The sequence below is a fragment of the Pongo pygmaeus genome, chromosome 3 (assembly GCF_028885625.2).
Source record: "Pongo pygmaeus isolate AG05252 chromosome 3, NHGRI_mPonPyg2-v2.0_pri, whole genome shotgun sequence".
NCBI lineage: Eukaryota > Metazoa > Chordata > Mammalia > Primates > Hominidae > Pongo > Pongo pygmaeus.
Window position 1 is genome coordinate 152354667 of NC_072376.2, and position 17130 is coordinate 152371796.

Consider the following 17130-nt stretch of genomic DNA (forward strand, 5'->3'; position numbering starts at 1 on the left):
CTCCTGCTCAGAAAAGGTAGAAATAGAGGAAAGGAAACGCAGATGGGTGTAGTGTAGAGGGGAGTAAAGGTGCAGGTTATTTTTATTTTTTATTTTAGAGGTGAGGTCTTGCTGTGTTGCCTAGGCTGTACTTGAACAAGGCTCAAATGATCCTCCCCCCAAACCCCACCCCCAGCCTCCCACTACAGGTGCGAACCATCATACTCAGCTATGGGTTATTGTTAGTGTTTTTGATGAAGTTGGCTTTTGGTTAGTATAGCGAGGCTTTGTTAACCTTGGCGCTGTTGACATTTTGGGCCTGAGTTGTTGAGGGCGGAGATCTCTTCTGTGCATTGTAGGATGTTCAGTAGCGCTCCTAGCTTATTTAGATGCCAGTAGTACTCAACACCCTTACTGAGACAAGTAAAATGTCTTCAGACATTGCTAAATGTTGGTAAAACTGCCCCTGGTTGAGAACCGCTGGTACAGATACTAAGAATGTGGGCTTGTAAGGCATGGTGGCTCATGTCTGTAATCCCAGCACTTTGGGAGGCTGAGACCAGAGGATCACTTGAGCCCAGGAGTTCAAGACCAGCCTGGGCAACATAAGGAAACCCCATCTCTACAAAAATTAAAAATAAAAAAGTAGCTGGGTGTGCTGGCATACATCTGTAGTCCCAGCTATTCAGGAGGCTGCCGTAGGTGGAAGGATTGTTTACACCCAAGTGGTTGAGGCTGCAGTGAGCCAGGATTGCACCACTGCATTCCAGCCTGGGTGACACAATGAGATCCTGTCTTCAAAAAGAAAGAATGAATGAATGAATATGTGCTCTTTCAGATAAATTGCTTGGATTCAAATCCTAACTCCATCACTATCTGCAAGACTCTTAGGAAGTTTACTTAAGTCCTCTCAGTTTTAAAGTGATGAAAGTAATAGTAATCTGTTTCATAGACTTCTGAGAATTGATTTAGTTAATGCATGTGAAGCGTTTAAAAGTCACTGGTGGCCGGGCACAGTGACTCACGACTGTAATCCCAGCACTTTGGGAGGCCGAGGTGGGTGATCACTTGAGTCTAGGAGCTCAAGACTAGGCTGGGCAAAATGGTGAAAACCCATCTCTACAAAACACAAAAATTATCCAGGCATGGTGGCACGTGCCTGTAGTTCCAGCTACTAGGGAGGCTGAGGTGGTAGGATCGCTTTAGGAGGTCGAGGCTGCAGTGAGCCATGATCGATCGCACCACTGCACTCCAGCTGGGGTGACAGAGCAAGACTGTATCACCAAAAAAAAAAAAAAGTCACTGGCACATGGTAAGTACTCAATAAGTGTCCATTTTTATTATCAAATGAGAGTGAAAGATACAACAGAGAGTGAAGGATGCAAGGGTGAAGTAGTGGCTTAAAAATAATACCTTGGATGAAGGGAAGCACATTAAGGATAGAGAAAAGGAATCCTGAATATTTGAAGCTTATATGGCTTTGGAGCTCATATATAATAGTGAAACCACTGTCTCTCACTGTTCGTCTGGCTTGTTTCCTTCCATGAGAAAGTGTGGAACAAATAAACAGTTGGGGTGATCTGGGCTTTAAAATTAGTAAACAAAAGAGCCCAGGTTTTAAGATTGATTTTTGGTAATTGGGGCTGCTAATATCATTCAGGGATGATGTGATTGGTCATGCAGTCCAGGGAAGGCAACAGTGAGTCGACAAGTTGCTGATAGGCTGTTAGTTTTTTCTCTGAAGTTGAATAGTAAGATTAGTGAGACAGAAATAAAAGACAGTTAAGCTTAAAATAGGGTGCTTATTTGCTTCTTGGAAGACGTTAAAAGGTAAAGTCTAGATAGTTTTTAATGTAGCCAGATTAAGGGCTGCTATGGCAGAATTGTTTTGTAGCTGATTAAGGGATCATAAGGTTAGGATATTGGATTGAGTCATTAATTTTGATGCTGAAGTTGTTCCATATGATATCAGGAGTAATTGAGGAGTAGAAGATGGCTTGGTGACAGTGTGTTGAGTGAATGTGAGAAACTGGCCTGGCATTGGACAGATTTTCTGAATAAATTGAGGATGTGAAGAGGATGGCATTTCTAAATAATGTGAACTTCAAAAAAGGAAGGAGACCATAAAATAACTTGATAAATGATCTTAAGGGAACTGAGAATTCAGGAGGATACCAGGTCCATCCACTTAGCAGCACTGATTATAATGAGATTTTAAGAGAAATTTTGAGGAAAAGTTAAAATTCTAATTAGAAGGTTTTCTCAGATATTTAATTTTTTTTCTGTTTTTAATCAGGGGAACTTCTGTTGCAACTATGTCGTTTGGAAGATGCTGCAGATGTTTATAGAGGATTGCAAGAGAGAAATCCTGAAAACTGGGCCTATTACAAGGGCTTGGAAAAAGCACTCAAGCCAGGTAGTATTGTTTAAAACTTACTAAGTTATATTGTTTCTTTTGTTAATATATATTTTATTTACTCATTGAAAAGCACAACTAGAATAATAGTGGTTAAGAATTGGTTCAAAATCTGAATACAGGCCAAGCGCAGTGGCTCATGCCTGTAATCCCAGCACTTTGGGAGGCCGAGGTGGATGGATTGCCTGAGCTCAGAAGTTTGAGACCAGCCTGGACAACATGGTGAAACCCTGTCTCTACTAAAATACAAAAAATTAGCCTGGCACGGTGATGTGTGCCTTGTAGTCTCAGCTACTCGGGAGGCTGAGGCACGAGAATTGCTTGAACCCAGGAGGCGGAGGTTGCAGTGAGCCAACATAGTGCCACTGCATTCCAGCCTGGGCAACAGAGCGAGACTGTCTCAAAAAAAAAAAAAAAAAAAAATCTGAATACAAAAGTACATTTGCAAACTTCTATTTAATATGACAGATTGAGCATGTTCTGAAACCTCTCTTTTATAGATTTATACAATGGTTGAGAAAATAATTTTAGAAACAACTTTAGAAAAAAATTCACAAATGCATAGTAGCATCAAAAACATGAAAGGAAGCCAGGTGTAGGGGCTCACACTTGTGATCCCAGCACTTTGAGAGGCTGAGGCAGGAGGATTGCTTGAGCCCCGGATTTTGAGCTTAGCATGGGCAACATGGTGAGACACTGTCTCTTAAATAAAAGGAAATTTCCATCAACAGAAACGGAGATATATTCTTAAAAGCAAGAATAAGCTCTGTGGTAAGCTGTGGCTGCATCGAAGTGACTTGCCAGGGTCTTGTAAATGTAGCCAGGCTGAATGAGCATGACTGTTCCTTTGTGGGAAGAGGGGTTAAATTTCTGTCACTCAAACTTGGATTCAGACTGTGCTCCCCCAGTCACCCTCTCCCATAAATGGGGTCCACTTGTGGGAACAGGTCCAGAAACAAATAGGCAGGATCCTCAGCAGAGGTGATCTGATTTGTTTCCTTCAAGGCTAGTTGTGAGCCATTGAAATATACAAGAGAAACCTTGTTGCAGATTACTTTGTAACAAAGATTCTCAGACTTTTAGGAACACCAGCAAGGAATGGTAATCACCACTGTCTGCAAAAGGAAGAGTAGAGATGATGGAGGAATAATCTAAGATAGAGGTAATTGCTGCCATGAAACATGAATAGTTAGGAGAAGTACCAATTAGGAATCTGAAATGAAAAACCTACTTACTAAAATAAAAATTTTAATTGAATGGAAGAGAGGCCATGGCCAAAATCAGAGGAGAGGAGTTAGAGGGGAAAAGCTAAGGAGAATAGTAGGAGAAGCAATATATGGAAACATGATAACCAAGGCTTTTTCAGAACTAAAGAAGTTCTCAGGTTTTAAAAGCCTTCCTAAAGCAGAACAGGATAAAGATAATTATGTTCTTACGATAAAAAAAATTGAAAAGAAATAGTCTAAAATAATTGTTGAAATAGTAGGTGTAAGACTACAAATAATTCCAATTTTCTTTTAAATATTAGAATTTTAATATACTTTGAGAAGTTCTTAATTTTCCAGAAAAAAAATACAATTTATGATTACATATAACAAAGAATTTTTCTTTGTCTGCAGCTAATATGTTAGAACGGCTAAAAATTTATGAGGAAGCCTGGACTAAATATCCCAGGGGACTGGTGCCAAGAAGGCTGCCGTTAAACTTTTTATCTGGTAAGTGAGAATAATTGCAAAGGAATAAAAATGCTTTTATGATTTAAAGTTTCTTTTCTTGGTTTTAAGTATGAGTATGCATATTAAGTTTAAGCTATACATTGTTAGAGTTGTCTAACAACTCTACTAAATGTAAGTTGGTAAATATAAGTAAATACTTTGGTAAATGTAAGTAAATACTTGATAAATGTAAGCGAAAAGGATTTTTCTCTTCCAAGGTGAGAAGTTTAAAGAATGTTTGGATAAGTTCCTAAGGATGAATTTCAGCAAGGGTTGCCCACCAGTCTTCAATACTTTAAGATCATTATACAAAGACAAAGAAAAGGTAAAGTGAAATATGATACTTTCTTTTGGCTACCATTTCTTTGCTCAGTATTTGGAATTATTGATTCTTGATTATCTCTGCACAGTAGTACATGTTTTGTGAATCTCATGTCAGTCTTCCCAGTTTGCAATTTAAATGCTTCTGATTCCTCTTTTTTCCATTTCATCCTCTTTTTTTTCTTTAGCCCAGTAACTTACTGCTTGTTTTCTGTTTCCTTTCTGCTGTAAACTTTTAATGAGTCACTGTAGGTTATAAAAAGTTGGTAAGGTAATAATTTCTTCACTGTTTTCTTTAATCTTATTCATGGTCAGAAGCCAGAGTGTGTTGTTTGTTTGTTTTTTTAAAACTTAAGTTTTAGCTTAGTCGTCTTTCTCCTTTTTAAATTTGGTAGATAAAAAGTTATGTCAGAAGAGTTTTTTTGATATTCTAATAAGTCAGCTTACTCTTTCAGCTACATGTTAATAATATTCAGAATGCTTCTTTAGAGGTTATTTTAATTTTTTTTTTTTTTTTTTTTTTGAGACTGAGTCTTGCTCTGTCACTCAAGCTGGAGTGTAGTGGCGCGATCTCGGCTCACTGCAACCTCTGGCTCCTGGGTTCAAGCAATTCTTGTGCCTCAGCCTCCCAACTAGCTGGGATTACAGGCGTGTACTACCGTGCCTGGCTAATTTTTGTATTTTTAATAGAGAGAAGGTTTCACCATGTTGGCCAGGCTGTTCTCGAACTCCTGACCTCAAATGATCTGCCCACCTCGGCCTCCCAAAGTGCTGGGATTACAAGCGTGAGCCACAGTGCCTGACCAAGGGTATTTTAATTTTAATTTAGATTATTTTGCTTGTAAGTACAGTGTCATCAAGACATATTGGTTGGATTCTAAAAAATCAGTTACATTGAAGAGTCAAAGATGGAGCAAATGAGACATATGAAACACTTTAACCAGAATTACATAATGTGCATTTATTTGCTGGTCTTTTGTTGGAGACCCAATGTATGGGCTTTTTTGATTGCTGTTTCACTTGTTTTTTCTTGCATAAATCACATCCGTAAAATGTCTTTTTTTTTGAGACGGAGTTTCACTCTTGTCGCCCAGGCTGGAGTGCAATGGCGTGATCTCAGCTCACTGCAACCTCTGCCTCCCGGGTTCAAGCGATTCTCCTGCCTCAGCCTCCCAAGTAGCTGCGATTACAGGCACGTGCCACCATACCAGGCTAATTTTTGTATTTTCAGTAGAGATGGGGTTTGACCATGTTAGCCAGGCTGGTCTTGAACTCCTGACCTCAGGCAATCCACCCGTCTCGGCCTCCCAAAGTGCTGGGATTACAGATGTGAGCCACCATGCCTGGCCAAGTAGGATCTTTTGTTTCCAGTTTTGAAAGAGTCAGACTTTGATGCTTATGAAGTGGTCTTATGTATAGAATACTATATTTTTATGATTTTCTTCTACTTAAGATATTTTGATTTAGATCTAAACTGGTTAAAAATACCTAATTTTGTCTTTTTAGTCTTTCCTTGGTATTCAACTTTTGGAACAGTCATTTTCATTCTCACATCTTAAGTTTACACAATACTGAATTCTACCATTAGAATTAATAAATGCAACTGATTCAAAGATGTTTGAGAAAACAAAACAGTCTTAGTAGGCTTGTAGCTCAACTTGTAGGAGGGAACATGGGTGCACCAGAATAACCTAGCTGCAATCTTTAGTCCTCACAATTTATTGAGGTTTTGGAGAGAGCTGATATTAGTCTGTTGAGTCAGTTAGGTTGAGGTCATTCAATAAAGCCATAATAGTAATAGAAATCCCTTAAACATGGATTAAACAAAGAACAGAAGTAGTAAATAAAAAATGCTCAAAGATCTCTCAGGAAGCCAGGAGCGAGTAGTATAGTCAAGACTCAAGAGAAACCAGAACCTGGATGGCCACTCATTCTCCTGGACCTAACTCTCAAAGTATTCTTTGAGTTTTACTAATGTTTTACCCTGGATTGTGAAATTGAAAGTTGATTACTGTCATCTACTTAGAGAATTTCTCTTTTCACATAGCATTTAATTCTTAAGTGCAAATGTTTACTGTAGGTGTTCATTTATACAAACTTTGATAAAAGAATCAGGATATAAATCATCCACAATATTGCCTGTCTTTGTCCAACTCTTTCCTGATCTCTGGTTCAGCTGAAAAGGAGTAACCAATAAGTTTTTATAAAATTACATCTTAATGCACACCTGTGCAAAAGTATGATGTATTTTAAAATTTGTATCTAGAGGTTAAGATATTTTTAATAAAGGAGGGTGTGTGTGTGGGAGTGTTTATTTAGTGTTTTAGTAGAAAATAACACATTTTGCATAAGAAAAGTAAATGTGTGTTTTTTCTATTAAAGTGTGTTTGTGTGTTTGTACTCTAGGTGGCAATCATAGAAGAGTTAGTAGTAGGTTATGAAACCTCTCTAAAAAGCTGCCGGTTATTTAACCCCAATGGTAAGTCCTCAAGTTTTATGTTTTAAAAACATCTTGAAAATTTTAATACGTTGTGAAATTCTTAATCAGAACGTCAGTATTATTACTTAGGCAGTAAGCATAGTGCATTAAATTTTTTTCTCTTTAAGAGGGAGATCCATTAATTTGCACATTGTGTGATGATATTTGGTTAGAAGAGAATTACATTATCTTTGTTTTTTGTGTTTTGGGTTTTTTTGAGACATGGTCTTGCTCTGTTCCCCAGGCTGGAGTGCAGTGGTGTGAACACAGCTCACTGCAGCCTCGACCTCCTGGGCTCAAGCGATCCTCCTGCCTCTATCCTCTGTATAGCTGGGACCACAGGCATGCACCATCATGCCAGGCTAATTTTTAAATTTTTTGTAGACTTAGGGTCTCACTTTGTTGCCCAGGCTGGTCTCAAACTCCTGGGCTCAAGTGATCCTCTTGCATTGGCCTCTTAAAGTGTTGAGATTATAGGTATGGGCCACTGTGTCCCGCCTCACATTAGTTTATTGAAAAGAATGTTATGTAAAATTTTAAAAACATCTAGAAAACTAAATGCAACAGTATAATAATCCTGTCTTTACCCAGCACTCATCTGCAATAATTTTTAATTCATAATTGAATTTATTTATAGCCTCTCCTACTTTTCTCTACTCCCATATTATTCTGAAGCAGATCCAAACATCACATCACTTTATCCATGGATATTTCAGTATGTCTAAAGAGAAGGACTTAACCTAAAACATAACCTAATACCATTCTCATACCTGAAAATTAATATATATATTTTTTGAGATGGAGTCTTGCTCTGTCATCCAGGCTGGTGTACAGTGGCATGATCTCAGTTCACTGCAACCTCCACCTCCCAGGTGCAAGTGATTCTCCTGCCTCAGCCTCCCGAGTAGCTGGGACAGGTGCCCGCCACCATGCCTGGCTAATTTTTGTATTTTTGGTAGAGATGGGGTCTCACCATATTGGCCAGGCCAGGCTGGTCTCGAACTCCTGACCTCAAGTGATCCGCCTGCTTCGGCCTCCCAAGGTCCTGGGATTATAGGCATGAGCCACCATGCCTGACAAAAAATTAATATTTTCTTAATAATAACTATTCAGTCCATGTTTACATTTCCAGTTATGTTATAAATGTCTTTTTTTTTTTTTTTGCCTTACCTTTTTTGAAGTTTGTTGGAATGAAGATTCAGATAAGATGTGTACTTTGAATTTGGTTGATGTGTCTCTTAAACTCTTTTTATCTTTTGGGTTTCCTATCCCTTTTCCTGCAATTTATTTGTTGAAGAAATTTTTTTTTTTTTTTTCAGTTTTCCCAGTCTAGAGTTTGCTGACTGTACCCCATGTGTTGCTTAACACATTATTCCTTGCTCTCTGAATTTCCTATAAACTGGTAGTTCGATGTAGAAGTTTGTTGCTAGTATGATAGCCAATAGCCCAGTGGCTAATTAAAATTTTAAAAAATTAAATAAAATAAATTCCATTCCTCGGTTGCAGTAGCCACATTTTAAGTGCTGCTCAATAGCTATATATAGTTAATGCCTACCATGTTGGAAAGGGAAAATACAGGACACTTCTGTCATGACAGGATCTTCTAATGGACAGATCCAACTAGAGATTTGATGAGATTCAATATTGTTTTGATGGTTTTGCTTTTGTTTTTTAAACAGAGGAGTGAGTGAGATTCTTACAGGTGGTGGCATATTCTTCTATTAGTAGGCATACAGTGTTTGTTTTATATGTTAGCAATTGTTAAGGATTACCAACTGGTGATACTCTATTATTCTTTATTATTTTAAAAGAGAAAATTTTCTTCCTCTATTATCTGTTTACACAATGTTTCAGTTTGCATAGGAAAAGCATGATAAATGGATTTTTTTCTCCCCACTTCCTGCTTTTTAAAATTTCTTTACCAGTTTTCAAAATAATGAATTGTTGGTTCAATAGCATCCTTCAAAGACAGCAAATACGTTTTTTAAAAGTATTATGAATTCATGGATTTAAGCATATTTGATGTTTTATATCAAATATTTGATGTTGCATATTCAGCATGGTATTAAAATATATTAAGAATATAATCACCAAATTCAAAATAACCACATTACAAATCTCAAATGGTCCCATTCTTTACATACCATAGTAGTAGTTGATAACTTCTTGGGTGTTAATAAGACAAGATATTCCAGTTTATTGCTGCCACTGCAGATCTGGAATCAATTGTTTTTCCTAGGATTTCTGGTTCCTGTAGTGGGAAAGCCCGGTATGGGACCCTGGGTGCATATTGCTATTGGGTTGGTCATTGTTTCTAGGTCTCAGATTAATTTAATAGTACTACTTTTTTCCATGATTTCATTGGTTAATCATCATAATGTTCCTTTGATTATCAGCATTTTCCTACATATTTTACAAATGTGGAAGAGGTTCAATGACATGCCCAAGAATATGCAGCACTTTTGTTGCAGATCTATCAGATGGGGAGTTGGTGAGTTCCACTCCTATTATTTGTCCACTGAGCCATCCTGCTTTTACTAGGAAAAATTTTAAAAAAAGCAATCTGTTGCTTTCTTTGAAAGCACATATCAGTTCTCAGATTTTAGAAATTTGTATTAAAAAAGAATTTTTTAATGTGTGGGTTGTATATTTAACTTACACATTTTCTTGTCAGTATATTAAAATTAAATCATGAACTAAAATATAAAAATTTTTTTACTTGTCATCTCATTTTTGGGGTATAGTTTTTATTTGACTTAAATTATGCATCTTTGCATATTCAGCATATTAAAATATATTAAGAATATAATCACCAAATTCAAAATAACCACATTACAAGTATATTTATAAACAGTTTGGTGCATTAGCTAGAAACTCAATTAAGCAGCCAGGGCTTTTTTTTTTTTTTAACCTCACATGAACAGAGAACATTTAATTTCTTCCCCCTTTATAAATAACATCCTGATCGGTATGCTCTCATAGTTCTAGTATAGCTTGTCTCCCCCCTACCTGTTTCAGTTTTCTTTCTAGGTAGTTAGACCTTATTTATCTCGCATGTTTGTTTCATAAAGTTATTATATGAAAGGGATGTGCTAGGGGTTATAAGGATGCAGAAAAGAAAATATGGACCTTTCCAAAGAACTTATAAACTTAGGAGGAGTTTTATAGCTAGATACATAAATAAACTCCTTTCATAGTACCTCCCTTGTTAATAAACATAGGGACCATTTTGGGGGGTGCTCTTAATATATGTAATGCCTCATCTTGGTTTCTTCTCCCTCTTCTCCTAAGATGATGGAAAGGAGGAACCACCAACCACATTACTTTGGGTCCAGTACTACTTGGCACAACATTATGACAAAATTGGTCAGCCATCTATTGCTTTGGAGTACATAAATACTGCTATTGAAAGTACACCTACATTAATAGAACTCTTTCTCGTGAAAGCTAAAATCTATAAGGTAAAAATCTTTTTTTCTATTTTCTTATAAGGTAATGAGGCTTGTCTTGAACTTTTTCTCTGTATTTTATAGATTCTAAATATAGGAAAAGTGACATTTGATAACTCAAAAAACATGAAATAACAAGTATAGTACATTTCTCAGTCCAATTACTTTGAGACTTGTTGTGGTCATGCTAATTTGGTCATTTATCTATATCCGTATACACACACATACTTACATACATATATTAATGTATATGCATTCACACGTATCTGGTAATTCTCTTGGGTTTGGAGAGTTATAGGTAATCCAAAAGAAATTTTATTTGCTGTGAAATGTGTATTTCTATTAAAATTTGAATATGATAACATACCAGTATCTGGCAATGTTAATGAGATGAAACTGTGAAGATTCTATTATGAATTCTACAGGTTATCTCTTTTGACTTCTCAACTCCTGGGCCTTGCTTGAGAATTTTTAGTCATATATTTTAGTATCATCTTAAAATAAAGTTGGCTTTTCTCTGTCTTATTGCAAATAAAATTTAGTAATGAAAGCTCTTGAGGGACTGATAATAAACCAGTAATTTATTTAGCAAGAAAATAATGAAATTAAGTAATATTTAAGAAGTTTTTTTTTGTTTTTTTGGTTTTGTTTTGTTTTTTGAGAGAGAGAGAAAGAGTATCACTGCGTCACCCAGGCTGGAGTACAGTGGCGCGATCTCAGCTTCCTGCAATGTCTGCCTCCTGGGTTGAAGCAGTTCTCATGCCTCAGCCTCCGGAGTGGTAGCTGGGATTATAGGCATGCACCACCATACCCAGCTAATTTTTGTATCATTTGTAGAGATGGAGTTTCGCCATGTTGGCTAGGCTGGTCTCGAACTCCTGGCCTAAAGTGATCCACCTGTTTTAGCCTCCCAAAGTGCTGAGATTATGGGCATGAGCCTCTGCACCCGGCTAAAGAAACACTTTTTATTATTTATTTATTTATTATTATTTTTTTATTTTTAGATTTTTTTTTAAATTATACTTTAAGTTCTAGGGTACATGTGCACAACGTGCAGGTTTGTTACATAGGTATACATGTGCCAAGAAGCACTTTTTAAAACTAGATTATGGCTCATTAGTTTTGAAACTTTGCCAAATGGACTAGTTAGGTAACTTAGAATGAGGAACATTGGGGAATGTCTACTAATGGTCCTAATCAGTAATGTTTCCATGGTTCCTTTAGCGTAGAGATTTGGCCATGCCTTTTATGACTTTCACATTTAATTATGTTTTGACTTAAAGATTTCTAGTATTGGCCGGGAGCTGTGGCTCATGGCTGTAATCCCAGCACTTTTGGAGGCCAAAGTGGGCGGATCACAAAGTCAGGAGTTCAAGACCAGCTTGGCCAATATGGTGAAACCCCATCTCTACTAAAAATACAAAAATTAGCCAAGCGTGGTGGCAGGCCCAGCTACTTGGGAGCCTGAGGCAGGAGAATTGCTTGAACCCGGGAGGCGGAGGTTGCAGTGAGCCAAGATTGTGCCACTGTACTCTAGTCTGGGTGACAGAATGAGACTCCCATCTCAAAAAAAAAAAAAAGACTTCTGTTATTATTTATTCTTTTTTATTGACATGGAGTCTTACTGTCACCCAGGCTAGAGTGCAGTGGCACGATCTCAACTCACTGCAACCTGCACCTCCTGGGTTAAAGTGATTCTCCTGCCTCAGCCTTCCAAGTAGCTGGGATTACAGGCATGCGCCACCACCCTTGGTTTACTTTTGTGTTTTTAGTAGAGATGGGGTTTCACCATGTTGGCCAAGTTGGACTTGAATTCCTGATCTCAGTGATCCACCCAGCTCGGCCTCCCAAAGTGCTGGGATTACAGGCATGAGCTACAGCGCCTGGCCTTATTTATTCTTTAACAATTATTTTTGAGTATTTTTACTATGTGCCAGGCAGTTTTAGGCAATGGCGATATTAACAGTAGACAAAACTATTAAAATAAGTCTTTACTGTCAGACAGCTTACATTCTAAAAGGCTGGAAAAAGGGAACTTATATTGTGGAAGAATGCATTATTTTATATTGATTAGCATCTAAGAATCACAAGAATGCCTTTACTTTCATTTGTTTTTAAATTATTTATCAACAGATAATGAATTACCTGCACAGTAAACTTAGCATACTAACCGGTTTATTTTGCTTTTGTACCTTATAAGCATGCTGGAAATATTAAAGAAGCTGCAAGGTGGATGGATGAGGCCCAGGCCTTGGACACAGCAGACAGATTTATCAACTCCAAATGTGCAAAATACATGCTAAAAGCCAACCTGATTAAAGAAGCTGAAGAAATGTGCTCAAAGTTTACAAGGGTTTGTACAGCTAGTGTTCTTAATTATGAATAAAGAAGACATGAGCCAGTTCATACTTGTATACCATGCTTATTTTTCAAAGTTTGTCTTTAATGTTTTTGACACCAAAATAGCCAAGATTTTAATTAAATCACTGTATCAGAAGATACTGGAGTCAACATTGGTATAAAGGATTTTCCTTTTAGAGGGTTGTACAATGGACTTTTAAACTGGTTTATATTGATGTATGTTCAGATAAATTTTTTAGGGGTCAAGGGAACTAATATTTATTGAATACCTGCTGTGTGGTGGTGTTCTTTTTCTTGTATTAATCCCTACCCTCAATTATGTAGACCTTTCGTTTAATCACTTGTGAAACTACAAATTATTTTTAGTAGAGAATTTCAATTGCTTTCCCATGTTAACTATTCTTTAAGAATGTTTTAAAAATTTTTTTGAAAGAGTCCAAATCAGCTTAACATCTTTGTTTTTTAAAATTCTGTGGTAGAATGATGTCTTTGATAAAAAATGATCTTGAAAATATTTGATTTCTGTATAGGAAGGAACATCAGCGGTAGAGAATTTGAATGAAATGCAGTGCATGTGGTTCCAAACAGAATGTGCCCAGGCTTATAAAGCAATGAATAAATTTGGTGAAGCACTTAAGAAATGTCATGAGATTGAGAGAGTAAGTACCTTCTACATAAAAGTTTTCTTGTTTTATTCTGTCGATGGTTTTGGACAAATTTCATAGTTTTTTTCTCTTCTATCTCTTTATAATTCATAGTAGGTGCTTTTTAAAATCAGTATTCACTTTTTTTCAGTTTTCATAATGGAAATATAGACTACATTTTCAGCCAGGGTCTCTATTGTCTTTCAATAAGAACTCTTTTTTAAAAAAACTTTATGGAAATTTTGTATCTTGGTTATGTTTTTATTGATTTTTGAACCTTTCAAATTGCTGCTGCCGCTTTAGTAATACATACACAGCTGATTAAAGTACTCCTAGGACCCTGTTCGTTGTAGAATTTATTGATGATGCCATATACCCTTGGTAAGATATAAATGTTGGAAGACTTTTCACAATATTTCTGCTGTAGCTTATCTAATTTCATGCTTTTTGATAAAATTGTTTTCTTAATCCTCTTCACGTTTGACTCATTTCTATGACTAGTGGTTGGTTTTTCTTTTTTGTGTTTTACACAGATAAACATAGTTTATATAACTAATTTCACATTTGCAGTATTGTCAAGTATAGAATCCCAAAGCTTAGTTGAAATGCGTCAAGTTCCCGTTTGCTTGACTTACTTGCTAATTGATTTCTTTTCCACATACCAGCATCACATTGCATAGGATTCAGATTTGTATCCTCAAAAAAAATCACCAAATACATCTTATAATCCTTTGCAAATGATTCTAAATATAAAAACTCAATGTTTAACATGTGAATCTACTTGCACTACTATGTATGTTAATAAATTATGTTTGATGTTGTCACAATAGCTTTAAGTATAATTAAGGAAGGGATAATGAATAAACATTTTTGAGGCTTCCTTTTTCAACAAATGATTCTGTGCCTGCAGTATGCCATATCCTGTGCTAGACAATGGCTAACTGTATTTGCTTATTTGAAATGCAAAATATTCCTGTTGAATAATTGTAATTGTTTTTTTAAAATTTTACTAGTTTTTTTCATGCCAAAGTAAAAGTGTTCCAAGGCTTTGATTTTATAGTTTTCTTAGCCATTGCTGTACTTCGGTATAATAATAAAAAGATAATTTTGTTAGCATTTTATAGAAATCACTGATGACCAGTTTGACTTTCATACATACTGTATGAGGAAGATTACCCTTAGATCATATGTGGACTTATTAAAACTAGAAGATGTACTTCGACAGCATCCATTTTACTTCAAGGCAGCAAGAATTGCTATAGAGATCTATTTGAAGCTTCATGACAACCCCCTTACGGATGAGAATAAGGAACATGAAGCTGATACAGGTATAATATTCAGAGTTCTTGTTGTGCTCTGATGTGTTTATGTGTATTTATGTGTATTATGTTTTTCATTTAATAGTATTGCTCCATGTCTTGAGCACCATGAGGGAAGATATTATACAAGGTTCTCTAAACAACAAAAGAAAAATGTTTACTTTTGTGCTTCCAAAGTTAAACAAGAATTTAATTTGCAGTTATTCATTGGCATTTAAGAAGTTTGCATGTTATGAGTTTTACATTTAATATCTGGTTTACCCAAAATTATAAATTGCTAACTATTTTACAAGTACTAGATTGCTAATTGTATAATTAGTATTATAATTCTACATTAGTGTTGGCTATTAGTATTACTAGTTATTTTTTTGAGATGGAGCCTCACTCTGTTTCCCATGCTGGAATGCAGTGCACGATCTCGGCTCACTGCAACCTCCCAGGTTCAAGCGATTCTCCTGCCGCAGCCTTCTGAGTAGCTGGGATTACAGGTGCCCACCACCACGCCTGGCTAATTTTGTGTTTTTAGTGGAGACGGGGTTTCACCATGTTGTCCAGGCTGGCCTCGAACCCCTGACCTCAAGTGATCTGCCCACCTCAGCCTCCCAGAGTGCTGGGATTGGCCTCCTAAAGTGCTGGGATTACAGGCATGAGCCACTATTCCAGCCTATTCCTCTTTTTAATAGTAATTTATAATTTACCTACTAAGAATGAATATTGCTTGAACATTAAAAACCAGCTTGGGATAAAGCTAGGAAAATTGCACAGTGACTTATCATTTGACTCATTTTTAATGTACTATTTTTATAGCAGGGTATCAGAATGACTAGAGAGAAGTCTTCCTTAGACAGTTATTTGGGGAAGAACCTGAGAATGAGTGATCTCATACGTAGAAAAATACAAATTTTGTGACTTATTCGTGGCAAAAATGTGGTAGGAATTGGGGCATAAAAAGTGTGTTAGATTTTTTTTTTCTTTTGAGCCTATTCCTTTTTGGAGGATATGATTGGCTACTTTCTATAGCCTTCTTCCTGCTAAACAGCTTTTGAATTATTTTGCTAATTTGTCGTTAATTTTTACTTCCTGTTGCCTAAGGACAGTTTAGAAATTTCTAAGGTCACATACTGAAGCCTTTGTACAGATATCACTTGAATCTCTTTCTACCTGTTGGTGTTGCTTCAACTTAGAAGAAAACACCAGTAAGAAGAATCTGTTGGACAATTTACTGTTAAAGTTGAGAGCTATGACCCTCTGGCTTCTTTTGTTTTTCTTTCTTTTTATTCTTCTGCCTCCCTCCTTCTCTTCTTCAAATTATACAAATAATACGCAATTAACTTTTCAAAGCTGAGACTATTAAGACAGAAGTATACTTAGCAAATATGAAGATCCCCTTTCACTTTTCTCCCACCCATTCTGCATTCCAGCAATTATCCCTGTGAAAGGATCAGTTCCCTTTATGCACAACTACAGTTTCCAGAGTTCTATGTGTACATATACACATGCATTTCAGGATGGTTCTTTGCAGGGTTTCTTGTTTGATTTATTTTTCTTAGTCCATAATTGGGTTTATATCATACTCAGTGTTCTGCAACTTAGACTTTTTACCCCATTTAATAGTATTGCTGCATGTCTGCCTATCATAATTATTATTTTAACTGTTAACATTTTAATAACTATGTAGGAATCTATGTGAATTTTTTCACCATTATAGTACTATAGTAAATGTCCTTGTACACAATTATGTGCATATTTATTTAGCATGGATTATTCGAAGTGGAAATCGGTGGGTTGAAGGGTATGAGAATTTGGGATAAAAGGTTCATCAGTTTTTATTACCACCAACATGGGTATTGAGGTTTTCTTTTATTTTACATTATTGCCAGCTCTGAATGTTATCGTTCCTTTATATTTTTGTATGTTGGGCAAAATATCTAGTTTACAATTTCTGTATTTTGTTTGTTTGTTTTGTTTTGTTTGAGACAGGATCTCATACTTTTCCCAGTCTGGAGTCCACTAAAGGGATCATAGCTCACTGCAGCCTTGAGCTCCTGGGCTCAGGCAGTCCTCTCAACTCAGCCTCCTGAGTAGTTGGGACTACAGGTGCATGCCACTGCACCCAGCTAATTTAATTTTGTAGAGACATGGTCTTGCTGTGTTGCCCAGGCTTGTCTTGACCCCTTGGCTCAAGTGATTCTCCTGCCTTGGCCTCCCAAGTTGTTGGGATTACAGGCATAAGCCACTATGTTTGGCCAATTTCTAGATTTTTAATGGAGTGGATTATATGTTTTCTTTTTTTCACTTGGGTTTTATCCTTTAAGATGAGTATCTTTCATTATATACAAGTTTTAATTTTTAATATTTAGTCTTTTTGTGGCTTCTAGGTCTTGCTTAGAAAGGCTTTTTCTACTTAAAAATTTAAAATGTATTTATGAATATCTTCTGTGTTTTTC

General features: G+C 36.4%; 1 protein-coding gene across 2 annotated transcripts in view; it reads left to right on the forward strand.

The window, feature by feature from the left end:
• The window catches only part of NAA15 (N-alpha-acetyltransferase 15, NatA auxiliary subunit), an 85566-nt gene that overhangs the window by 42199 nt on the left and 26237 nt on the right, over window positions 1-17130 (forward strand). For both annotated transcript variants that reach the window (XM_054486742.2, XM_054486744.2), the window contains exons 7-14: window positions 2276-2395; window positions 4015-4110; window positions 4329-4435; window positions 6838-6910; window positions 10202-10371; window positions 12560-12712; window positions 13251-13379; window positions 14479-14692. In XM_054486742.2, coding sequence (XP_054342717.1) covers window positions 2276-2395; window positions 4015-4110; window positions 4329-4435; window positions 6838-6910; window positions 10202-10371; window positions 12560-12712; window positions 13251-13379; window positions 14479-14692 — 1062 coding nt within the window. The remainder of the gene's footprint in view (window positions 1-2275; window positions 2396-4014; window positions 4111-4328; window positions 4436-6837; window positions 6911-10201; window positions 10372-12559; window positions 12713-13250; window positions 13380-14478; window positions 14693-17130) is intronic.